This window comes from Salmo trutta, chromosome 36, assembly GCF_901001165.1.
Source record: "Salmo trutta chromosome 36, fSalTru1.1, whole genome shotgun sequence".
NCBI classification, from domain to species: domain Eukaryota; kingdom Metazoa; phylum Chordata; class Actinopteri; order Salmoniformes; family Salmonidae; genus Salmo; species Salmo trutta.
In genome coordinates, this window is record NC_042992.1 from 9983705 (window position 1) to 10010054 (window position 26350).

Consider the following 26350-nt stretch of genomic DNA (forward strand, 5'->3'; position numbering starts at 1 on the left):
TTTGTGTGTGCATGTGTGTGTATATTTGTGTGTGCATGTGTGTGTATATTTGTGTGTGCATGTGGTGTATGCATGTGTGTGTATATTTGTGTGTGCATGTGTGTGTATATTTGTGTGTGCATGTGTGTGTATATTTGTGTGTGCATGTGTGTGTATATTTGTGTGTGCATGTGTGTGTATATTTGTGTGTGCATGTGTGTGTATATTTGTGTGTGCATGTGTGTGTATATTTGTGTGTGCATGTGTGTGTATATTTGTGTGTGCATGTGTGTGTATATTTGTGTGTGCATGTGTGTGTATATTTGTGTGTGCATGTGTGTGTATATTTGTGTGTGCATGTGGTGTATATTTGTGTGTGCATGTGTGTGTATATTTGTGTGTGCATGTGTGTGTATATTTGGTGTGTGCATGTGTGTGTATATTTGTGTGTGCATGTGTGTGTATATTTGTGTGTGCATGTGTGTGTATATTTGTGTGTGCATGTGTGTGTATATTTGTGTGTGCATGTGTGTGTATATTTGTGTGTGCATGTGTGTGTATATTTGTGTGTGCATGTGTGTGTATATTTGTGTGTGCATGTGTGTGTATATTTGTGTGTGCATGTGTGTGTATATGTGTGTGTGCATGTGTGTGTATATTTGTGTGTGCATGTGTGTGTATATTTGTGTGTGCATGTGTGTGTATATTTGTGTGTGCATGTGGTGTGTATATTTGTGTGTGCATGTGTGTGTATATTTGTGTGTGCATGTGTGTGTATATTTGTGTGTGCATGTGTGTGTATATTTGTGTGTGCATGTGTGTGTATATTTGTGTGTGCATGTGTGTGTATATTTGTGTGTGCATGTGTGTGTATATTTGTGTGTGCCTGTGTGTGTATATTTGTGTGTGCATGTGTGTGTATATTTGTGTGTGCAGTGTGTGTATATTTTGTGTGTGGTTAATGTGTGTGTATATTTGTGTGTGCATGTGTGTGTATATTTGTGTGTGCATGTGTGTGTATATTTGTGTGTGCATGTGTGTGTATATTTGTGTGTGCATGTGTGTGTATATTTGTGTGTGCATGTGTGTGTATATTTGTGTGTGCATGTGTGTGTATATTTGTGTGTGCATGTGTGTGTATATTTGTGTGTGCATGTGTGTATATTTGTGTGTGCATGTGTGTGTATATTTGTGTGTGCATGTGTGTGTATATTTGTGTGTGCATGTGTGTGTATATTTGTGTGTGCATGTGTGTGTATATTTGTGTGTGCATGTGTGTGTATATTTGTGTGTGCATGTGTGTATATATTTGTGTGTGCATGTGTGTGTATATTTGTGTGTGCATGTGTGTGTATATTTGTGTGTGCATGTGTGTGTATATTTGTGTGTGCATGTGTGTGTATATTTGTGTGTGCATGTGTGTGTATATTTGTGTGTGCATGTGGTGGTGTATATTTGTGTGTGCATGTGTGTGTATATTTGTGTGTGCATGTGTGTGTATATTTGTGTGTGCATGTGTGTGTATATTTGTGTGTGCATGTGTGTATATTTGTGTGTGCATGTGTGTGTGTGTGTGTGCATGTGTGTGTATATTTGTGTGTGCATGTGTGTATATTTGTGTGTGCATGTGTGTATATTTGTGTGTGCATGTGTGTGTATATTTGTGTGTGCATGTGTGTGTATATTTGTGTGTGCATGTGTGTGTGTATTTGTGTGTGCATGTGTGTGTATATTTGTGTGTGCATGTGTGTGTATATTTGTGTGTGCATGTGTGTGTATATTTGTGTGTGCATGTGTGTGTATATTTGTGTGTGCATGTGTGTGTGTATTTGTGTGTGCATGTGTGTGTGTATTTGTGTGTGCATGTGTGTGTATATTTGTGTGTGCATGTGTGTGTGTATTTGTGTGTGCATGTGTGTGTATATTTGTGTGTGCATGTGTGTGTATATTTGTGTGTGCATGTGTGTGTATATTTGTGTGTGCATGTGTGTGTGTATTTGTGTGTGCATGTGTGTGTATATTTGTGTGTGCATGTGTGTGTATATTAGTAGAATTACAATGAGTTTCTGGACGTAGATGTTCATGGTAGTGACGTTTGCTGGCAGGAGAGAATTATTTCCACATAACCTCTGTAGACCAAACAAGCTACAGATGTGTTGTCTACTGTACATTCTTCTCATAGTTACTGAAGAACGCATCTGGAAAATGAGTGCTGCAGAATTTGTTTTGGGTTATGCAGACTGTGATCAAAAGGCCTGAACTTCCAATTGTCACTGTTCTTTTATTAGTACATGTATAATAAAGCAATAAGGCCTGAGGAGGTGTGGTATATGGCGAATATACCACGGCTAAGGGCTGTTCTTATGCACGATGCAATGCGGAGTGCTAGGACAAAGCCCTTAGCTGTGGTATATTGCTTACAGTGAAGGAAAAAAGTATTTGATCCCCTGCTGATTTTGTATGTTTGCCCACTGACAAAGAAATGATCAGTCTATAATTTTAATGGTAGGTTTATTTGAACAGTGAGAGACAGAATAACAACAAAAAAATCCAGAAAAACGCATGTCAAAAATGTTATAAATTGATTTGCATTTTAATGAGGGAAATAAGTATTTGACCCCCTCTCAATCAGAAAGATTTCTGGCTCCCAGGTGTCTTTTATACAGGTAACGAGCTGAGATTAGGAGCACACTCTTAAAAGGAATGCTCCTAATCTCAGTTTGTTACCTGTATAAAAAACAATCAATCAGATTCCAAACTCTCCACCATGGCCAAGACCAAAGAGCTCTCCAAGGATGTCAGGGACAAGATTGTAGACCTACACAAGGCTGGAATGGGCTACAAGACCATTGCCAAGCAGCTTTGTGAGAAGGTGACAGTTGGTGCGATTATTCGCAAATGGAAGAAATACAAAAGAACTGTCAATCTCCCTCGTCCTGGGGCTCCATGCAAGATCTCACCTCGTGGAGTTGCAATGATCATGAGAACGGTGAGGAATCAGAACTATACGGGAGGATCTTGTCAATGATCTCAAGGCAGCTGAGACCATAGTCACCAAGAAAACAGTTGGAAACACACTACGCCGTGAAGGACTGAAATCCTGCAGCGCCCGCAAGGTCCCCCTGCTCAAGAAAGCACATATACATGCCCGTCTGAAGTTTGCCATTGCACCTCTGAATGATTCAGAGGACAACTGGGTGAAAGTGTTGTGGTCAGATGAGACCAAAATGGAGCTTTTTGGCATCAACTCAACTCGCCGTGTTTGGAGGAGGAGGAATGCTGCCTATGACCCCAAGAACACCATCCCCACTGTCAAACATGGAGGTAGAAACATTATGCTTTGGGGGTGTTTTTCTGCTAAGGGGACAGGACAACTTCACCGCATCAAAGGGACGATGGATGGGGCCATGTACCGTCAAATCTTGGGTGAGAACCTCCTTCCCTCAGCCAGGGCATTGAAAATGGGTCGTGGATGGGTATTCCAGCATGACAATGACCCAAAACACACGGCCAAGGCAACAAAGGAGTGGCTCAAGAAGAAGCACATTAAGGTCCTGGAGTGGCCTAGCCAGTCTCCAGACCTTAATCCCATAGAAAATCTGTGGAGGGAGCTGAAGGTTCGAGTTGCCAAACGTCAGCCTCGAAACCTTAATGACTTGGAGAAGATCTGCAAAGAGGAGTGGGACAAAATCCCTCCTGAAATGTGCGCAAACCTGGTGGCCAACTACAAGAAACATCTGACCTCTGTGATTACCAACAAGGGTTTTGCCACCAAGTACTAAGTCATGTTTTGCAGAGGGTCAAATACTTATTTCCCTCATTAAAATGCAAATCATTGTATAACATTTTTGACATGCGTTTTTCTGGATTTTTTTGTTGTTATTCTGTCTCTCACTGTTCAAATAAACCTACCATTAAAATTATAGACTGATCATTTCTTTGTCAGTGGGCAAATGTACACACTCAGCAGGGGATCAAATACTTTTTTCCCTCACTGTATATACCACAAACCCCCGAGGTGCCTTAATGCTACTATAAACTGGTTACCAACGTAATCAGAGCAGTAAAAATACATGTTTGTCATACCCGTGGTATACCACGGCTGTCAGCCAATCATAATTCAGGGCTCGAACCAACCAGTTTATAATAAAACAATAAAGTACTACTAGAATAAAGACTATCTTATTTGATCAAAAACAAAATGTATTCACAACCTGGATCAAATATTGTTTTATTATTTGTTACAAGAATTGAATAGATTCTAACTAGAAAACCTGCAAGCACCATCAAAGAAAAAAACATTGAATCCAAGAAACTTGAGACGAGTGTATCCTACAAATAGACACACCACAATTTCAATTGTAACCTTTATAAGATTTTTATATGAAAAGCTAGTGCAAGTACAATATCTTACACAAAATGCACACATATGGAAACAAAAGAAAACAAGTAAGGTTTTCTCTTTTCCAGATAACAGATAAAGCCTGTGCACTTTGTAAGGTTTTATATTTTTCTGACTGAGTAAGGTTTTATATTTTACTGGCTGAGGTTTTATATTTTACTGGCTGAGAAAGGTTTTATATTTTACTGACTGAGGTTTTATATTTTACTGGCTGAGGTTTTATATTTTACTGACTGAGGTTTTATATTTTACTGGCTGAGTAAGGTTTTATATTTTACTGACTGAGGTTTTATATTTTACTGGCTGAGGTTTTATATTTTACTGGCTGAGGTTTTATATTTTACTGGCTGAGTAAGGTTTTATATTTTACTGACTAAGGTTTTATATTTTACTGGCTGAGGTTTTATATTTTACTGACTGAGGTTTTATATTTTACTGGCTGAGGTTTTATATTTTACTGGCTGAGGTTTTATATTTTACTGACTGAGGTTTTATATTTTACTGACTAAGGTTTTATATTTTACTGGCTGAGGTTTTATATTTTACTGGCTGAGGTTTTATATTTTACTGGCTGAGGTTTTATATTTTACTGACTGAGGTTTTATATTTTACTGACTGAGGTTTTATATTTTACTGACTGAGGTTTTATATTTTACTGGCTGAGGTTTTATATTTTACTGGCTGAGTAAGGTTTTATATTTTACTGGCTGAGGTTTTATATTTTACTGACTGAGGTTTTATATTTTACTGACTGAGGTTTTATATTTTACTGGCTGAGGTTTTATATTTTACTGGCTGAGGTTTTATATTTACTGGCTGAGGTTTTATATTTTACTGGCTGAGGTTTTATATTTTACTGACTAAGGTTTTATATTTTACTGGCTGAGGTTTTATATTTTACTGACTGAGGTTTTATATTTTACTGAGTAAGGTTTTATATTTTACTGACTGAGGTTTTATATTTTACTGGCTGAGGTTTTATATTTTACTGGCTGAGGTTTTATATTTTACTGGCTGAGGTTTTATATTTTACTGACTGAGGTTTTATATTTTACTGACTGAGGTTTTATATTTTACTGACTGAGGTTTTATATTTTACTGACTAAGGTTTTATATTTTACTGGCTGAGGTTTTATATTTACTGACTGAGGTTTTATATTTTACTGGCTGAGGTTTTATATTTTACTGACTAAGGTTTTATATTTTACTGGCTGAGTAAGGTTTTATATTTTACTGGCTGAGTAAGGTTTTATATTTTACTGGCTGAGGTTTTATACGTGTACCACTTGGGGTCCCCAGGACCGAGTTTGGGAAATGCTGGGCTAGCCAATACTGCACAATATTTCCATACAATAGAACAGGGCTCTCCAACCCTGTTCCTGGAGAGCTACCGTCCAGCAGGTTTAAACTCCAACCCTGTTCCTGAAAAGCTACCGTCCTGTATGTTTTAACTCCAACCCTGTTCCTGGAAAGCTACTCTCCTGTACATTTAAACTCCAACCCTGTTCCTGGAAAGATACCGTCCTGTAGGTTTAAACTCCATCCCTGTTCCTAAAAAGCTACCCTCCTGTAGGTTTTAACTCCAACCCTGTTCCTGTAAAGCTACCGTCCAGTAGGTTTAAACTCCAACCCTGTTCCTGAAGAGATACCCTCCTGTAGGTTTAAACTCTAAACAAAAACAATAACAACAGCTAAAAGAACCAGGAAGTTGGAAATGCGTGCGTACAAAGTTGTAATGTACCACCTGTTGTTTTCTCTCCCCCTTCAACACCAGTTAAGACGAGACACCTTGTCCAACAGTGTTGTAGGCCACAGTAAGCAGGTAGTGTGGTGTCATGTCACTGGGCAGACACTAGGAGGAGCTCCTGTTTTCTATGATTCCAGAACTCAGCGATACAAACACAGGGGCCAGTGTGTCCTGGAGAAAGCATGTCCTGTCTTGGTGCTGAAACCATGACAACGTCTTTGTTTTTGGTTTGCTCCCTCTTTTATTAAACATTGTCAGTTGGGTTGAGGAGTGGGGGATGTATGGGCTATGAATGTTTGTTTGAAATATTATATTACAGAAGTAGCCTACAATATTTGATAGATTATTCATTGGCAATATTTTAAAAATCTAAGCACATTTATTTGCCCATTTCTTGAAGGTTTCTTTTCTTTTTTTCTTCTTAAGAGGTGTGTTGTTACAGATCTGTAATACACTGACCATTTGGTTTGCTATGGAGGACAGTGACAGACACGGGTTGGTGTGGTTTTAATACAGGATCTTTACAACAGGAGATGGTTGTTGGATGGGTCTGGCCTGCTATGGCTATCAAGTCTTTCCTTGCCTACCTTAACAGTTCTTGTGTTGTGTCTCAGTTCTTTCTCCAAGTGACTGGCAGTCAGCAATGCGGATGTCCCCACATGTCCAGTTTGACCAGAGTCCCACTCCCAGGCGTATCTTTAACCACTAGGCTGTGTGTTGTGACCAGTAGACAGACAACATTTAATGAACCCCAGCTGACAGAAGACCCATCCCTGGCATTCAGTGTGTAGGGGTCAAAGGTGAGAGGTCAGAGTGAGTGACTGTATGTTTGTCTGTCAGCTGGTCATTGTAGATAGAGTGGGATAAAGATAGATGATGCTACTTCACTGCAGGACCAGGACAACCCGTTTATCCTTACTGAACCTCCACATTGAGAGCATGCAGCCATTTCCAGCATATAAAAATATCAGAACAATAATCCATACAATACATTATATTTATATATTTATTATATAAATATAATCATTCAAAATAGTAATAATCCATATGGAACAGCCCATCCACATTAAATCGAGGTGAAACTTAACCATTGGGTTTGTGGACGTGTTTACGGTTTCTCTGCCTGAGTTGGTTATCCAGCGGTACGGACATTTATTGACAAGACGTCAAACAACAGTCAAGTTTTAACAAAGGAATCCTGATTGAATTCTGTTCATTTTAAAACCAAAAAGGTGCCAAAATCTTTTTGCCAAGAAAGAAACAAAAGTAAAACAACAACATGGCGATAAACAATAAAAACAACAACACATTACTTTTCATTTTGAAACGCTGAAGCTCATACCAACATTCATATTATTAGTTATTTGTGCAAGAAGTAAGTAAATAAGCCAATAAAAACAGACAAGGTCAGCTGGGTGTGCTCCTCCAATGAGGAGGCTTGTCAGAAAGTCACATGACACATTCCCTAAACAGACGTCCAATCACGTCTCGAGTGCTACAAAGGAGACCAACACAAGGAAAAGGTGGTTGTCACTAGGTACCACAGTCACAAAGTCATAAACCCCACCTATTTCAACAAATTCTCTTCTTAAAATGGGATTTTAAACCTAACCCTAATCACACTGCTAACCTTATGCCTAACCTTAAAATAAGAACAAAAAGCTGATTTGTGTTTACATGCATTTTAACCATATAGCCAATTTTTTACTTTGTGGCTGTGGTAAGTAGTGGAAACCGGAAAAGGTCCTATAGACGGGTTGGTTGTTTAGCAACAAAACGCACGTGTGCGTAACTATGGGGAAAAACAGACGGGGTTGGCTTACATGGTTGATAACATGTCAACTATATTTCGTCCCTATTGTTTTTTGAAAACTTAAATATATTTGCACAATGAGCACTTGTTGTCTCTCAAATACATAGTTACAGTTGTTGGTTAGCTAGCTAGTGAATTTTTGCCATATTAGCATTGATGTGACATCAGTCAAAACAAGACATAGTATCAAGAACAAGATGAAACTAGCTGAAACGAGCCACCTACGATTCCCCACATGGCAGCTTCTTGTCTTGTTGCTAGCTATCTGGCCATCCAGAACCACAACACATGGACCTCTGCCCCTTTGAAGCATGCCCGTAGTTTTCATGACGTTGTCAGCTAACCCATCTATTCTGAAAAAGGTAAATTAATAAAGAAACCAAAGGTCTTTTATACTATAGGACCAAACTGAACACAGAAAAGTGGGTGTGTGTCCATGAAAAAGGCCCTTCTGTTTAGAAACACGGTACCAAGAAACCGCCTCGCGTCTCAACACGTTGGACCCAAGAACATGTCGGACGGCAGGCGAAATGAAAGAGTGGAAACACTACGGTTCTTCAACCAGGCCGTGTGCAAAGAAATGAATCTGAACAGTCTCTCCCATCTCCTACTCTCCCATCTCCTACTCTCTCTCTCTCTCTCTCTCTCTCTCTCTGTCTCTCTCTCTCTCTCTCTCTCTCTCTCTCTCTCTCTCTCTCTCTCTCTCTCTCTCTCTCTCTCTCTCTCTCTCTCTTTCATTCTCTGTTTGAATGAATGTTATACCTCTGGGAAAGGCCTTGGTCTGAGATGAGGGTTTAGACCAGATCCGTTCCTCTGGGTTTAGAAAGTGCTGGAAACAGTACCAAGTCTACGCCGTTAGTCGACTATGTGCATCTTTATTGGTTGGTTTTACAAAAGTGGTCCCCACTAATACAGAAGGTAATAATGACTGTTTTCTGTCTTTTCTCTCTGGACCTTATGAGTGTTAGGGCTAGTGATCAGAGTCCATAGGAGAGAACACCACACACACACACACGCACACACACAGGCACACACACAGGCACACACACAGGCACACACGCACACACACGCACACACACAGGCACACACACACACGCACACACGCACGCACGCACGCACGCACGCACACACACACACACACACACACACACACACACACACACACACACAGGCACACATACCCACACACAAGTGCATACACACACAGAAACAAAACAACATAATTACAAAAGGCTGGTGGGGACAACCTCATCTCAAGTTGAAACAAAATAAGGATACACACACATATATCTATGTAACTATGCTTTTTGTCAAACATGTCTATCAACACACCAGACAGTTTAAACTGGGCTGAGGCCAGGCCAGAGCACCAGTACATAACATCCTATCTTCCTTCTGAAACAGTCAAGTTCCTTATTTCAGCAGAGGCTTTATAAACAGCATCATAGTACTACTATCAAACCATGTCTCACTACACATCTCTACTACCTATCATAGTACTACCATCATACCACCTCTCACTATACATCTCTACTACCTATCATAGTACTACCATCATACCATGTCTCACTACACATCTCTACTACTGACCTATCATAGTACTACCACCATACCATGTCTCACTACACATCTCTACTACTGACCTATCATAGTACTACCATCATACCATGTCTCACTACACATCTCTACTACCTATCATAGTACTACCATCATACCACCTCTCACTATACATCTCTACAACTGACATCATAGTACTACCATCATACCACCTCTCACTATACATCTCTACAACTGACATCATAGTACTACCATCATACCACCTCTCACTACACATCTCTACTACCTATCATAGTACTACCATCATATCATGTCTCACTACACATCTCTACTACCTACCATAGTACTACCATCATACCACCTCTCACTATACATCTCTACTACTGACCTATCATAGTACTACCATCATATCATGTCTCACTACACATCTCTACTACTGACATCATAGTACTACCATCATACCACCTCTCACTATACATCTCTACTTCTGACCTATCATAGTACTACCATCATACCACATCTCACCACACACTACACCACAAGCATCCCAAGAATGTCTCGCCAAGCAAGTACAGTTAAGGTTGCAAATGGAGGGTATATTACCGGAAACTTTCACATTTTGCCAGTAACCTACCAGAATTTTGGTATCTTTCAAGGATTTTATGTAATTTATCACCAGACATCTAGTGGCCCTTTGGGGTATTTCAGATTATCACAGGTGTCTGTTATTATCTCTGGCCCTCTCGCTGGCCTTGTCACATGTGAAATATATTAAATAATAATATTAAAAAATATATATAATTATGAAAAAGCTGTAAAACATCATCTTAAATATAAACCATCAATTTAGACAATAACATTGGCGTTTCAGTATGAAAATATGAAATATCAATAATTTTGTTTTTTACACACTTTCATTTAGTAGACTATGTCAATATGTATTTGTTGTCAATGTTTTGGTGTCAAACTGGGGGCAGTTGTGAAGAAAGTCACTAGTTGCAGAGTCAATTGAAAATAATGCCATTGTTGATTAGACACTCTTTCCATTAATTAGGAACTTTTTTCCTTGAACCATACGGTCTATCTACTACAAACTCATGGATAATATGGATACAGATATGTATAAAAAATAATACTATATATGAATACCTTTTTTAAAAAGTTGTTCAATATAAATTACCAAAGTTACGATAGATTGACATACATTTTCTGTTAATTACCAACATTTCTGAAGATTCCGGTAACTTTGGTAAATTACCAGTAGCTTTGCAACCCCAAGTACAGTACACCTCTCCATAGCCAAGAGCCTGTCTCTGTCTTTCTTTCTGACTTCCACCTTTCTTTCTCCTTTTCATATTTTTTATTTTATACAACTTTTTTTGGGACTGACATAGTTTTCCTGGACTGCAGAATGTAGAATTTACAGTATCCAGCTTGTTGAAATAGAGAGGCTGACTACAAATGAACTGCTAGCTGGAGCGTTGACTGACAAAGAATTCCATTCAGTGAGGTCAAAAATAAACTTCTACATAGCGGCAGGCCTGCATATCCTGACTGGTTTCAGCTACACACACAGACAACACGCTCTGTCCATCTCCATTTTCATTCACCTACTCTGCACTAATCCTTCCTGAATCAGTCTAGCGTGAGTCTAATGAGATTGAAGATATTTTAGGACCAAAGCAAAGGGGTACGGACAAAGACATACGGTACATGGCTAACAAACATCAGACGGACAATGCTACACACACTTTGGAGAGAAAAATGATCAACAAAGACAACTATTGCACATACAGTATGTTTCCTAAGGCAACAGGAATCATTATCCTGATAACAACGGTGACTACCGGGGATTTCCTGAACTAGAAATAAAAAAGAACGGCAGACTAACAATGTGTAGTTGCCACAAACTCTGCTCTCCCCTGCATCTGTATTTTATCCTCCCACAACCGTAGTACAACTTTAATACAACCTTACCTTAATATACATTATACTAAATCTCCTGACTGCATGACCCTTACTTTAAGTCCTGTCCTCTACAATCTACCTGTCCTGTCCACTAGGCCCCTGACCCTGTCCACTAGGCCCCTGACCCTGTCCTGTCCACTAGGCCCCTGACCCTGTCCACTAGGCCTCTGACCCTGTCCTGTCCACTAGGCCCCTGACCCTGTCCACTAGGCCCCTGACCCTGTCCTGTCCACTAGGCCTCTGACCCTGTCCTGTCCACTAGGCCCCTGACCCTGTCCACTAGGCCCCTGACCCTGTCCTGTCCACTAGGCCCCTGACCCTGTCCACTAGGCCTCTGACCCTGTCCTGTCCACTAGGCCTCTGACCCTGTCCTGTCCACTAGGCCTCTGACCCTGTCCTGTCCACTAGGCCTCTGACCCTGTCCTGTCCACTAGGCCTCTGACCCTGTCCACTAGGCCTCTGAGCCTGTCCTGTCCACTAGGCCTCTGACCCTGTCCTGTCCACTAGGCCTCTGACCCTATATATATATACACTTAGTTGCACCCCCATGGACTCTACAAGGTTTCAAAAACATTCCACAGGGATGCTGGCCCATGTTGACTCCAATGCTTCCTACAATTGTGTAAATTTGGCTGGATGTCCTTTGGGTGCTGGACCATTCTTGATACACACGGGAAACTGTTGAGCATGAAAAACCCTGGCAGCGTTCCAATTCTTCAAACAAACCAGTGTGCCTTGCATCTACTGCCATACCTGGTCAGTCTAAGTCATGTTATTTCATGTTTTGTACACTCAGTCTATAAGGCCATGCCATTGATAGAAGATAGATAGCGGTTGCAGAGGTTAAACTAACTAACTGGCTGCTGAGGTTCAAATGGGTGTATGAGAGAGGCTGGATGGCTATGGTGTCGTCATGGGTACCTGAACTAGGGGTCAGAGGTTAAATCCTACACTAGTGGGTGTAGCATTATGGGCACTGTAGTCCATATTGGACTGTCTGTCACTGCATATGTGAGAATCTCCCTGAATTGTCTGAATGACAGGCCGTGCAACTGCAACATCTTAATAGGAATTGAAAGGTGCTAAAATGACTAGGCTGGTTTGTTAATGGCTGGCTGGGTTCTTTGAAGGGTGTGTGGGCATCTCTTTATTTTGGTCCTAACATGAGGGAGACGGTTTTTATTGCAGAGAGCTTCTAGATGAAATGATTGACATGTTACAGCCAGTCAGAGAGAGAGATGGTCAGGAAGGCTTTTTACTAGTGTACTCTCTAGAGACACAGCTTCACCCCCCATCTCTAGAGACACAGCTTCACCCCCCATCTCTAGAGACACAGCTTCACCCCCCATCTCTAGAGACACAGCTTCACCCCCCATCTCTAGAGACACAGCTTCACCCCCCATCTCTAGAGACACAGCTTCACCCCCCATCTCTAGAGACACAGCTTCACCCCCCCATCTCTAGAGACACAGCTTCACCCCCCATCTCTAGAGACACAGCTTCACCTCCCATCTCTAGAGACACAGCTTCACCCCCCATCTCTAGAGACACAGCTTCACCCCCCATCTCTAGAGACACAGCTTCACCCCCCATCTCTAGAGACACAGCTTCACCCCCCATCTCTAGAGACACAGCTTCACCCCCATCTCTCTAGACACAGCTTCACCCTCCCATCTCTAGAGACACAGCTTCACCCCCCATCTCTTGAGACACAGCTTCACCTCCCATCTCTAGAGACACAGCTTCACCTCCCATCTCTAGAGACACAGCTTCACCCCCCCATCTCTAGAGACACAGCTTCACCCCCCCATCTCTAGAGACACAGCTTCACCCCTCAAATCCATAGTTACACACATGCTGGCTAGATGCTTGTTGTCTAACTATTGGAAAGCAGCCGCCACACCACTGCCATGATGCTTTGCATTTGCACTAGAAAACTTTACCTGAAAGGATTTGATTGGTGAGGGGTGTAGGTGTGTGTCGTTGTTTTACTGTATTTTCCCATTTAGGTAGGGGTTAGTCAGTTAGAACAAGACTTAACTAGGGTCTCTTTTTGGTTCAATGTGTGTGAATGCAAAACCATATATGTAATGGTTTAAATATATGCTATTTTACCAAGGTGAAGCTCTAGAAGCAAAAAAACGTTATATCCATCCTGTCCTTACAAAAGACTCACACATTCTTAGAAACACACCCACACGCGCACACACACACACACACACACACACACACACACACACACACACACACACACACACACACACACACACACACACACGTACACGCACACACACAGAGAAATTAGTTCTAGAAGACATAGTCAAAGAATGTTATAAAATAAAAAATGAAGATGCACTGCTGTGGTGTTGATCTGAGAAACCTGTTTTATTAAAAACAATAAAGCATTTTCAAATCTTATACAGGCTGTCTACTCACTCCCCGCCACCACCACCACCACCATCCATCTGACTTTTCCATCCATCCATCCATCCATCCATCCATCCATCCGTCCAAGTCACACAACCATCTGTCCATCACCACGGCAATCACCCGCACACGCCCTCCAGGTAGGAGTTCATCTTAACCACAGATCTAGGATCAGATTCCCCCACCTAACACTAACCTTTAGGGGGATGAACTAAACATCTCAACCTACATCAGTGGCTAGAAGCAACTTCTACAATCTTCTCTGCCACATCTTCTACCACCTAAACACACCTGAAAATCTAGTCCAATCAGAGAGCTCAACAGGTGTACCTGCTGGTGGCCCCGCCCCCGACTCCAAGACCGACCGACACACCTCCACACTGTCTCTCAACCAAACCCCCAACAAGTGGGCGGGACATGGACATGCCACAGATGTGATTGACAGTGTGGTTGTCCAATGAGGAGCAGAGTCAAGATTGTCGGAGCCAATCAGCAGGGAGCGCACTTGTTAAGTAACTGCTACATTTCAGTAAAATGGGGTTTCAGCCATAGAGAATGATAGAGGCCTCTAGTGGCCAAAAGGTCGTATTAGCATGGGAAGCACCATTGAGGGATTCCAACATTTTAATGTAGTCAACTGGGTGGGACGTCCAACTTCATTGGCTGATCCCTCCTGGTGACCCTGTTGGAGTCATGCCCAACCGGGTCATCAGGAGGGACCAGCCAATAGTGAAGATGAAAATTGACTACTTTAAAATGGAGATAGCATGGACAGTGCCATTGAGGTTGTCACAGACACTATAATGGCACAGATACAAAGATGAGTCCTCTACCTATCTCTATGGTTTCAGCTCACTGTGTGTTTGTGTGAGTGTGTGTGTTTGTGTGTGCAACCTGGCTGAAAACATAGTTGTATCTGAAATGGCTTTCTATTCCCTATATAGTGCACTACTTTTGGTCAGTGCACTATATAGGGAAAAGGGGCGCCATTTTGGACACAGCCAAAAAAGTCATGTCACCCAACTGACTACCTCTCCAGATGTGCAAATTGCAAGATTCTCTTAAGTAGAACTCCAAAAACAGGAACCCTGGACATTTAACATTGGATATATCAAATTAACTTATATGATATTTCTATACACATATACAAACACACACACACACGCACACACACACACACACACAAACACACGCTGCACAGACCACTGAGAATCACTATCGTCTTAGTTTCCTACTCAAATATATTGGCTTCTCTATATCATCAAGGGGAAACATCTATGCAACAAATGTATTTGGATACATATTAAACGTTTATCAACGAGTATGAAATACATACAGTCCTCCCTCACCTTCAGGAGAGGCCTGTCTGGGTAGGTACTGTATTCCATGTGTGTTTGTGTGTGTGTGTGTGTCAGAGGAGGCTGGTGGGAGGAGCTATAGGAGGACGGGCTTATTGTAATGGCTGGAATGGAATCAATGCAATGGTACCAAACACATCAAACACCTGGAAACAGTGTGTTTGACTCCGTTCCATCTATTCCATTCCAGCCATTACAATGAACATGTCCTCCTATAGCTACCCCCACCAGCCTCCTCTGGTGTGTGTGTACTTACACATACCTACATTCATGCACACTTCCCGTACATACATTATGTATAAGACACACCTCAAAAATTCTGTGTCCGGAGCGTCTATAACTCTCTCTCAGTCTCGTCCACAACATACCTGTACATAGTTCCTGCCTATTCCCATCCTTTTGGACTTCATTGACATTTTGATTTCCTTGAAAAGGCAGATATGTGTCATTTTTTGACCACATCCATATTTTGAAGAGCATGTTCTGATTGGAGGAAAGTGCATTAACAAAAAAAAAACACTCTTCTGCTATTATATCATCCTCTATATTCCTCTGTTTTCTTTCTCTCTTTCTTTCCCTCTCCTAACTGGCACTCGCTCCATCACCTGTCACATTCATCCCTGTCAAAGGTCAAGTGACTTTGTTACCCCATGACATCATCATTACCCTATGAAATCATGATGACCCCTTCACTGTTCTAAAGTGCTGCTGTCACAGAGTTCTACTTCTTCCTCAAGGTAAAATAACAAAAACATACAGTACTGTGTTAATGAAGAGAGACCAATAATAACAATAACAATAATAATAACAATAATAATAGTTGGGTTATCAACAGTTGGTGAGTGTGACAGGTGTGCAAATGCAAGTGCTTCAAGACAACATGCTGTCTCTCTCTAAAGACTCAACAGTGACTCTCTGACTGCGTTCCAAATGGCCCCTATTCCCTATATTGTGCACTACTTTTGACTAGGGCCCATAAGGATAGAGCCTTAGTAAAAGCAGTGCACTATATAGGGAAAAGGGGACCATTTGAGACATAAGCTCTTTCTTTCTGCCATTAGAATGAAAAGGAAAAGGTTGCACCAAGTAAAAATCCTCTTCCTCTTAATAATCCCATAGTTCATCCATTCAGTGTGATTGTAAATGTATGTAGGGTATAAAGGAATAAACACTTTACTTAACTGCCCTGGATCAAATTATACATACAGTATGTGACCCCTGACCTCAAAGTTTTAGACACTCATTTAAATATATCATTATCAACTCAGAACGTTTCAAGAATAATAACAGAATGACTCCACTGTCACCCAAATAATACAAAGGAAGGAAGAGTTCTCTCTTTATGGTGGCCCAGTGGCGCGGCCTGATGACCTCGCCTGGCTGGTCTGGCCCTGCTGGGTGACATCACCTAGCTGAGTGGTCTAGGTAGATGAGTGTCGAGGCATCTGGTGACCCCTTGTTTAGGATTAGATGTGTAGTTCTAACCTTCTGTCAGAGACACATAAAGGTGTTATTATACATCATCTTCTATTCATGAGGGTTTCAATTTGTTAAAGTCCTTTTTTACTGTGTTTTATCTAAAGACGTCTTGAGTCGCTCGGGAGAGTTGACATCATATCAACTCAGTCTGCCACCATGGCAACGGGTGGCATGGAGAGTGATTCCGTCCCGACATCCTGAACACTCTCGTCAGTAGTGCCCTCTACCAGGAAGTGATCTCACTCACCGGTCTACATTATGGCAGCTTAGTCATGTCCTAGGCCCTATAGGAAAGCTAACTACATATTTCATTCAGTTGTCCACCTGCAGCCATCAAATGACCAGAGAGGTATCAAGCAGAGCTCTTGCATGCCACAAACCCACCAATAAAACATGTACTATACTTCACAAAACCCCTTGCCCAGAGATTTGTTGAAAAAACCCAAAGCAATTGCCCCGTTTGCTCGTTTACGTAATGCCGAACGCATCTACTACAATGTTATTTTAACATGGACTTAATGTAAGGTGATAACATGGGTCAAATTTAGCCTACAGAAATCCGGATAGAAAATAGAAACAAGAAACAAATCTAAAACAAAGTAGTTAAAATAAAACATTTATGAGGGCATCCTTTCTTTTTTCCATCTCTCCTCCAATCCCTATTTGAATTAACAGTCTTGTTTTAATCTCCTGCCTTCACTACTTGCCTATATTTGACCTGCCTTCGATGCTGATTTTTACCTCCTGAGTGATAAAGGAAGGTTTGGGTAGAGTCAACTGGGGCACCTCCTCGCTCCTCTCCACCTGACGGCCCTCGGGGGCCGACCACCTCCTCTTGCGGCTCGCCGGCTTGGCGGCACCCCTGCTGGATTCTGAATCTCCAGGCTGGCATCCTTTCAAGTTGGCCTCCCCCCCGACGCCGAACCTCAGTTCCCCATTCTCTGAGGCAAACTGAACACCTTCAACCACCATTCCCCCACTTCCCCTGGAGCCTCTATGGCCCACCCCGTTCTCCTGCTCCCCATGCCTGGCTGACCCCCTTCCACCCCGGGAAGATCTGGAGGGTTTGAGGGGCCCGTGGATGGAGCCCATGTTGCAGCTAGTAGTGATTTCCATGGCCTGGTTCTGGGTCTGCTGGGTCTTCTTCAGTGAGCCATTCCTCAGGTTCTTCAGGGTGAGGGAGATGCAGACGTCCCCCACTGAGAGCTTTGTGCAGGGTAGTTCTAACAGCTGAGTGGTCCGGTCCGGGCAGCACGACGACCAGCCCTGGCCGAATACGAAGAAGGGATACTCTACCTGCACCTCCACACTCACCTGGGGGAGAGATGGAGAGAGAGAGAACAGACAGGAGAAAAACAAGTTAAACGTCAGACATCATATATATATACTCAGAGAAGAAACCATCTCAAAGAAACATCAGAAAACCACAGAAGACGAGAAGAATGAAATGCTGACCTTGTTTCAGAGACAGAGACAGGAGGGAGGGAGTTATGACAGAGAATGGAGGGAGATAGTTAGGACTGAGAATGAGAGAGAGAGACAGAAGGAGAGAGAAAGAGAGAGAGAACGAGAGAGAGACAGAAAGAGAGAGAAAAAGAGACAGAGAGAACGAGAGAGAGAGAGAGAGAGAGAGAGACATACAGAGAGGGAGAGGTGGGGAGAGGGGGAGAGAGAGAGAGGGGAAGATAACGAGAGAGAGACAGAAAGAGAGAGAGAGAGAGAGAGAGAGAGAGAGAGAGGGGAGAGGGGGAGAGAGAGAGAGAGAGAGAGAGAGGGAGAGGGGGAGAGAGAGAGAGAGAGAGAGAGAGAGAGAGAGAGAGAGAGATGGGGGAGAGAGAGAGGGGGGAGATAACGAGAGAGAGACAGAAAGAGAGAGAGAGAGGGAGAGAAACAAGGGACAGCTCAAACAAAACCAAACTGGAAAACCAGAAAACTTGAAAGAACTGATCCATAATATAGTCTATGGAATAAACCTGATATAAATACATTGTGTTCTTGACGTAAACATTTCATGTCATTCTAGGCACAGGTCTAAGCCCTTAGATCGCAATATCTACTAAGCTAACATGTTATAAGATGGTCATAAAATGGATCATTTAGCCATTTGATTAAGCATTTTAGGAGCCCTGTAGGTATAAACAATTATTTAATGAAACGTTTTGTCTTACTGCTTTAGCCCATAGAAAGGCATTGAATAACACATTTGTACATGGCAAAACAGACAGTCAAAAAAAGAATCATAAGGAATAAGGTTTGACTGTCCTATATCTGAGAGATACAGATGTCGGATCTTAACTTGATCACTCTTTTGTCGCAGAGATTTTTTCCTGCTGCATCAAAATGTGCAGTTTTCTTTCTCTCCGTGCGGTGCGGGGACAGTAATTGGGATCAGAGCATTCTATCAAAATAATTTTCTCTCTCTCTCTCTCTCTCTCTCTCTCCCTCTCTCTCTCTCTCTCTCTCTCTCGCTCCCCTCCCTCTCGAACAAAATAGATCTGAAATGCAGCCAAACACATCAACACCTGTAGTTTTATATAGCTTAATAACACAGGTTAAAATGTGCTAACTGTAGCCTACTGTCATCTATCAAAACGAGTTATATAGGAGACTACACCTAAACTATAGTCTACTGTCACCTATCAACACTAATCATATAGGAGACTACACCTAAACTATAGTCTATCAACACTAATCATATAGGAGACTACACCTAAACTATAGCCTACTGTCATCTATCAACACTAATCATATAGGAGACTACACCTAAACTATAGTCTATCAACACTAATCATATAGGAGACTAGACCTAAACTATAGTCTATCAACACTAATCATATAGGAGACTACACCTAAACTATAGTCTATCAACACTAATCATATAGGAGACTACACCTAAACTATAGTCTATTGTCATCTATCAACACTAATCATATAGGAGACTACACCTAAACTATAGCCTACTGTCATCTATCAACACTAATCATATAGGAGACTACACCTAAACTATAGTCTACTGTCACCTATCAACACTAATCATATAGGAGACTACACCTAAACTATAGTCTACTGTCATCTATCAACACTAATCATATAGCAGACTACACCTAAACAATAGCCTACTGTCATCTATCAACACTAATCATATAGGAGACTACACCTAAACTATAGTCTATCAGCACTAATCATATAGGAGACTACACCTAAACTATAGTCTACTGTCACCTATCAACACTAATCATATAGGAGACTACACCTAAACTATAGTCTATCAACACTAATCATATAGGAGACTACACCTAAACTATAGCCTATCAACACTAATCATATAGGAGACTACACCTAAACTATAGTCTATCAACACTAATCATATAGGAGACTACACCTAAACTATAGTCTATCAACACTAATCATATAGGAGACTACACCTAAACTATAGTCTACTGTCATCTATCAACACTAATCACATAGGAGACTACACCTAAACTATAGTCTACTGTCATCTATCAACACTAATCACATAGGAGACTACACCTAAACTATAGTCTATCAACACTAATCATATAGGAGACTACACCTAAACTATAGTCTATCAACACTAATCATATAGGAGACTACACCTAAACTATAGCCTATCAACACTAATCATATAGGAGACTACACCTAAACTATAGTCTATCAACACTAATCATATAGGAGACTACACCTAAACTATAGCCTATCAACACTAATCATATAGGAGACTACACCTAAACTATAGTCTATCAACACTAATCATATAGGAGACTACACCTAAACTATAGTCTACTGTCACCTATCAACACTAATCATATAGGAGACTACACCTAAACTATAGTCTACTGTCACCTATCAACACTAATCATATAGGAGACTACACCTAAACTATAGTCTATCAACACTAATCATATAGGAGACTACACCTAAACTATAGCCTACTGTCATCTATCAACACTAATCATATAGGAGACTACACCTAAACTATAGTCTATCAACACTAATCATATAGGAGACTAGACCTAAACTATAGTCTATCAACACTAATCATATAGGAGACTACACCTAAACTATAGTCTATCAACACTAATCATATAGGAGACTACACCTAAACTATAGTCTACTGTCACCTATCAACACTAATCATATAGGAGACAACACCTAAACTATAGTCTACTGTCACCTATCACCACTAATCATATAGGAGACTACACCTAAACTATAGTCTATCAACACTAATCATATAGGAGACTACACCTAAACTATAGTCTACTGTCATCTATCAACACTATTCATATAGGAGACTACACCTAAACTATAGTCTATCAACACTAATCATATAGGAGACTACACCTAAACTATAGTCTATCAACACTAATCATATAGGAGACTACACCTAAACTATAGTCTACTGTCATCTATCAACACTAATCATATAGGAGACTACACCTAAACTATAGCCTACTGTCACCTATCAACACTAATCATATAGGAGACTACATCTAAACTATAGTCTATCAACACTAATCATATAGGAGACTACACCTAAACTATAGCCTATCAACACTAATCATATAGGAGACTACACCTAAACTATAGTCTATCAACACTAATCATATAGGAGACTACACCTAAACTATAGTCTATCAACACTAATCATATAGGAGACTACATCTAAACTATAGCCTATCAACACTAATCACGTAGCCTACAACTGTCGCCCAGTGGACCTGCTGTCTATAATAGCCTGCACGTAGCCTACAACGGAAGCCCAGTGGACCTGCTGTCTAAAATAGCCTGCACGTAGCCTACAACGGACGCCCAGTGGACCTGCTGTCTATAATAGCCTGCACGTAGCCTACAACGGACACCCAGTGGACCTGCTGTCTATAATAGCCTGCACGTAGCCTACAACGGATGCCCAGTGGACCTGCTGTCTATAATAGCCTGCACGTAGCCTACAACGGACGCCCAGTGGACCTGCTGTCTATAATAGCCTGCACGTAGCCTACAACGGACGCCCAGTGGACCTGCTGTCTAAAATAGCCTGCACGTAGCCTACAACGGACGCCCAGTGGACCTGCTGTCTATAATAGCCTGCACGTAGCCTACAACGAACGCCCAGTGGACCTGCTGTCTATAATAGCCTGCACGTAGCCTACAACGAACGCCCAGTGGACCTGCTGTCTATAATAGCCTGCATTGCCTATAAACACAAAGAGGCTGATGGAACAAATCAGAACATTTAAAATGTTGATCAAATATTATTTGCTCACATTATAAGCGCAGCAATGGCTACATGGTAACACACGCGAATGTCCCAGAATGCAAGTAGCGGGAAAACACCAGTCTAATGCGCACCACACATGCCAGCGTTTTCATATGACAGAGATGGAAATACATACAAATAATACATGTTTATGTGTCAATTAATCCCATATGGGATGGGTTGCCAATTGGTGATTTGACACGAAAATGAAATGTAATTCATTCATTGGGAAAAATTCATAAAGAGGGGAGATGTAAAATATTTGGACGTGAATGTTTGTCTCAGCTGACAGCCTCATTCATCTATTCCAGTAAGACTAAACCATTCAACCTCTGTCCTGAACACATCACTGAACCATCACCATGGCGCGTTCTCTCCCAGAATCATGGTAAAGAGGTGCCTAATTCCAGTCCATATGATAGGCCAACAGTATGCAACGCCCAATCACAGATACCATCCTATATTTGGGCTCATGGGGTGGGGATATTCCCATGAGTTGGGCCCACGGCTGTTTGAACAGAATCTGTTGTATTTAAAAACAGTTTGAGTGTAAGTATTTTGAATGTAAGTATGGTACCCCCCCACCCCCAAAAAGGTGACGACTCCTCTGAAACTTGTATGAGTCATAGAGCAAAATAACCGACACCTTTGTGTTGTTTGTGTGAGTCTCCCCTTTCAATGCTTATTAGTTTGTCGCTCAGACAGTTTGGGTTTTACAGATGATTTGATTTCATGACAAATGTATTGTCCGGATCCTCTCATGTGTTGACAAACACCGCCTTCACAAGCCCCAGGTGCAGGCTTTATACCGGTGGAAAGAGAGGACGGAGCTGCAGGCACTACAAGACACAGTAAGTCTCTACTATCAACACACAGGGAGTTATTCAATAATCGATTGAGGTGCCCAGGCACGGGTTAGCACCTCTGCCCACTTGTGAATATCAATGTTATATTGATGCACAAACATGATTAGCGTTTGTTTGTTTTGATATTCATGAAGTTCTATAAAGAAAAGTGTTCTCTTACCTGAGCGCGGTGCTCACCCACGGAGAACTGTACGATGGCAAAGTTGTGTGTGTGGCTGTCGTCGATGCGTTCTACAGTGGACGAGTCTATCTTCAGCTCGCTGCTGATCTCAGCGCTCTGGATGAAGTCCTCCGTCTTCAGGTCCTCCACATGCTTCAGCTCCCCGTCCGCCAGCTGGATGATGGAGCCCTTGATAAAGTAGGCGGGCAGCGAGGAGCCTGAGGGGGCTGAGGAGGGGGCCTGAGGGGTTGGGACCACCGGGAGGTGTAGCTGGGCCTGGACCACGCTCCCCCCGGCCCCAGCAGGGTGGGACAGAGGAGGGTAGGGGGCCGGGACCTCAAATAGATGCTCCTCTCTGGGGTTAGTGGTGGTGGTGGCGACGTAGGTGTGGGGGAGTGTGGCAGGGAAGGGCTGTGGTTGGCTTGTGGTGGCTATGTGGGCAGTATGGCCAGCCTCCAGGTTGGTGACCCCGGCCCCACTGACGGGGATGATGATAGGTTGAGACCCTGAGGCCCCTGGGATGAGCAGGTGCTGGGACAGGCTGGTGTGGTACTGTTGACCCCCTGCACCCCCAGACAGATAGCCGATGATGGGCTGCCCACCGGGGCCAGCCTGGTAGAAGTTGGTGGAGAGTTGGCCCAGGGAGAGGGGCGATGCATCGCTGGCGTTGTGTGTGGGCTGGATGACTGTGTGAGTGTGGGGGGGCAGGGAGCTGACGGCTGCCTTAAGACTCTCCACATTGAGCGCAGGGGGGAAGGTGAACGTGGAGGAGGTGGAGGAGGAGGTGCGGTACACAGGTTTACCCAGGAGGAGGCTGCCTTTCTCTGGGTGCAAGGCAGAGGAGAGGGGTAGTTTTTCGGGACTCTGGTGGTCTTGTCCTCCGTGACTGTTGGGGACGAGCATGAGAGAGGTCCGTAGCCCTGAGGCATCATGGGAGGTATAGGTCTCATAGTGATGGTGAGAGCTCTGCTGCTGGTGGAGCTGGTGATGGGAGGAAGAGGAGGAAGAAGAGGAGGAAGAGGATGGGGATCCTTTGCTTTCCTTCCTCTCAAAGCGGCCCCTCTTCTCCAGCTCTCCATTGTGCAGCTCCCTGGGCCGGCCCTCCTCTCTCTTAGTCAGGGGCCCCTCGGAGCCCGAGCCCGCATACTGTACCAGCACCTGGGAGCCCCCGCTGAAGGCCAGGGTGCGGTGGGGGTCGTGGTGCAGGTGGTGGGTCCCTCCGTGGGGCAAGGGGGCAGTCCGGGGGGCCACACTCTGAGAGGAACCAGAGAGCTGGACGTACTGGGGGCCAGTGTCCGATACAGCCAGGCCTGGGGGTAGGGACTGTGGTGGGGGGCGACCCGGACCCACAGAGTGGTGCTGGTCCAGCTTGGAGGTGATGGTGGTGTTGGGGTAGGGGTCAGGGTGGGAGCGTTGGGATGTGGAGGTGGGTAGAGGAGGGGGCTGGGAGGAGAGGTAGCCAGCGTAGGGGCCTGTGTAAGGGGAACTGATGAACTGAAGGTTGTGGGGAATCTGGGTGTAGTGGATGGTTCCCCCTGGTTGGGACAGAGGAGAGCTGTACATGGCAGGGAGCGATGTGGTCACCACTCTGGACTGATGTGATGAAGAGGAGGAACAGATGGAGGAAGGGACCAGGAAGTCTGAGTGTGTGGTAATGGTGGAGCATAGCGGTTTGTATTGGGGCCCGTCAGACTCACAGGGAGTGCTGGTACGCTGCCCACCTCTACTGCCATCCCCGTTACCTCCGCTAATGTCTCTGTTGTGCCCGCCAGCTACGCTGGCCAACCATGCCAGGTTCTCTCCTCGCTGGGTCTCGCTGGCGGGCGCCATCAACAGGGGCCTCTCATCTGCAGTGCTGGCTGGGAAATCTCTCTTTTTGGGGGGCAGACACTCGTTGCTGCGCTCATGGTTGGACTTCATACTGTTGTCTTTTCTCTCTAGACTTTCTGTCACATAGACACGCGTTGCTCCCACGGCAACGGCAGATGTGCCTGTCTCTCTTTTCACACCAACTCTCTAGTTCTCTTTCTGCTCTGTTTATGTCTCTGCCTCGTTCACATTCTCTTTCATTCCTGTCTTTGGCTTGCTCACACTCTCTCTCTCTCTCCCTCTCCTTGGCCTGGTTTTCCTCGTTGACAGAGTAGGCCCTCCTGCTGGTTGTGTGGGTGGGTAGGACCAGGAGACTGGGAGACTGGAGGGGGAAGGTAGGTAGGTAGGTAGGAGGGTGGAGGAGGTAGAGAGGGAGGGAAGGGGTAGTTCAGCGTCTGTCCAACGCCTGGCTCTGGCTCAGCAGAGAGCAGAGAGCGGCACACCTGCTGTTGCCGTGAGAGCAGCCCGAGTCACACCCGGCGTTGTCGTGGAGAGAGGAGGAGAGCCGTCTGTCAGCTTCATGCGGAATCATTTCCCTCTGTGAGCTAGCCTTCTGGACGGCAGCAGCAACCTGGGGAACACAGAGAGCAAACATGTTAGATTAGGCTCTCTCAAACACACACACACACACACACACACACACACACACACACACACACACACACACACACACACACACACACACACACACACACACACACACACACACACACACACACAATAGAATCATTTCTTTATCATACAGTGACCCATTACAACAAGAGGAGAGAGAATTGGGGTTAAAGGGCATTTCAATGCCCATCCTGGGAAGATGAGACGCACACTTACATTTGTGTGTTTGTGTGTAATCATCAATTTCTGCCATCTGCGAGTATTTTGTGTGTTGCGTCGGTGAGAGCGGGGAAATACTCAGTGTGAAGCTCATTAATAATGTTCACGCAGCTACACACACACACACACACACACACACACACACACACACACACACACACACACACACACACACACACACACACACACACACACACACACACACACAGCTACCTGTCAACTCTCAGTCCTAACATGGCTAAACAGAGTGTGTGTGTCTGTGTGTCACAAGCTTCTACAGTATGTATTACTCAGGTAGACAACCTTGTTTTAAAGGTTGACACTTCAGCCAGCTAAACAACATCAACAGCTGAACAGGCACTATACAGATGTAGGATCTGAATTTGAGCCAGATTGCTACAGCAGGCTAAATAATCCTGCAGCAACGGGAATTATATTTTTTTGTAGGGGTTGATACATTTTTCATTAGTGCAAATCAAGTCTGTCAAGTGGAAATTACAAACTTTAGAAGCCTTTTTAAACCTTGAATACACGTTTGCATTTGTATTCTCAGAAACAAAAGAGTGATCAAATGAAGAAGATCCTACATCTGTATCTTTGTAGTGTGTGTGTG

General features: G+C 43.2%; 1 protein-coding gene and 1 long non-coding RNA gene across 2 annotated transcripts; both read right to left on the reverse strand.

Annotated features, from left to right (window-relative positions):
• Positions 1-15819: 15819 nt before the first annotated feature.
• Positions 15820-25473, reverse strand: LOC115175368 (ataxin-1-like). The gene is made up of 2 exons (XM_029734593.1): positions 23038-25473; positions 15820-18044 (listed from the first exon to the last, which is right to left on the reverse strand). The coding sequence occupies exons 1-2, from the start codon at positions 24955-24957 to the stop codon at positions 17430-17432; spliced, it is 2535 nt and encodes an 844-aa protein (XP_029590453.1). The 5' UTR covers positions 24958-25473; the 3' UTR covers positions 15820-17429.
• Positions 20918-21227, reverse strand: LOC115175369 (uncharacterized). Its single transcript, XR_003872030.1, has 3 exons — positions 21214-21227; positions 21053-21150; positions 20918-20999 (listed from the first exon to the last, which is right to left on the reverse strand). It is a non-coding gene; the product is annotated as an uncharacterized LOC115175369 (long non-coding RNA).
• Positions 25474-26350: the final 877 nt, after the last annotated feature.

Coding starts and splice junctions, on each gene's coding strand:
- LOC115175368 (XM_029734593.1), bottom strand. CDS start 24,957: ATGAAGTCCAACCATGAGCGCAGCAACGAGTGTCTGCCCCCCAAAAAG. Junction 18,045..23,037: donor TGGGTGAGCACCGCGCTCAG/GTAAGAGAACAC, acceptor TCTCTCCCCCAG/GTGAGTGTGGAGGTGCAGGT.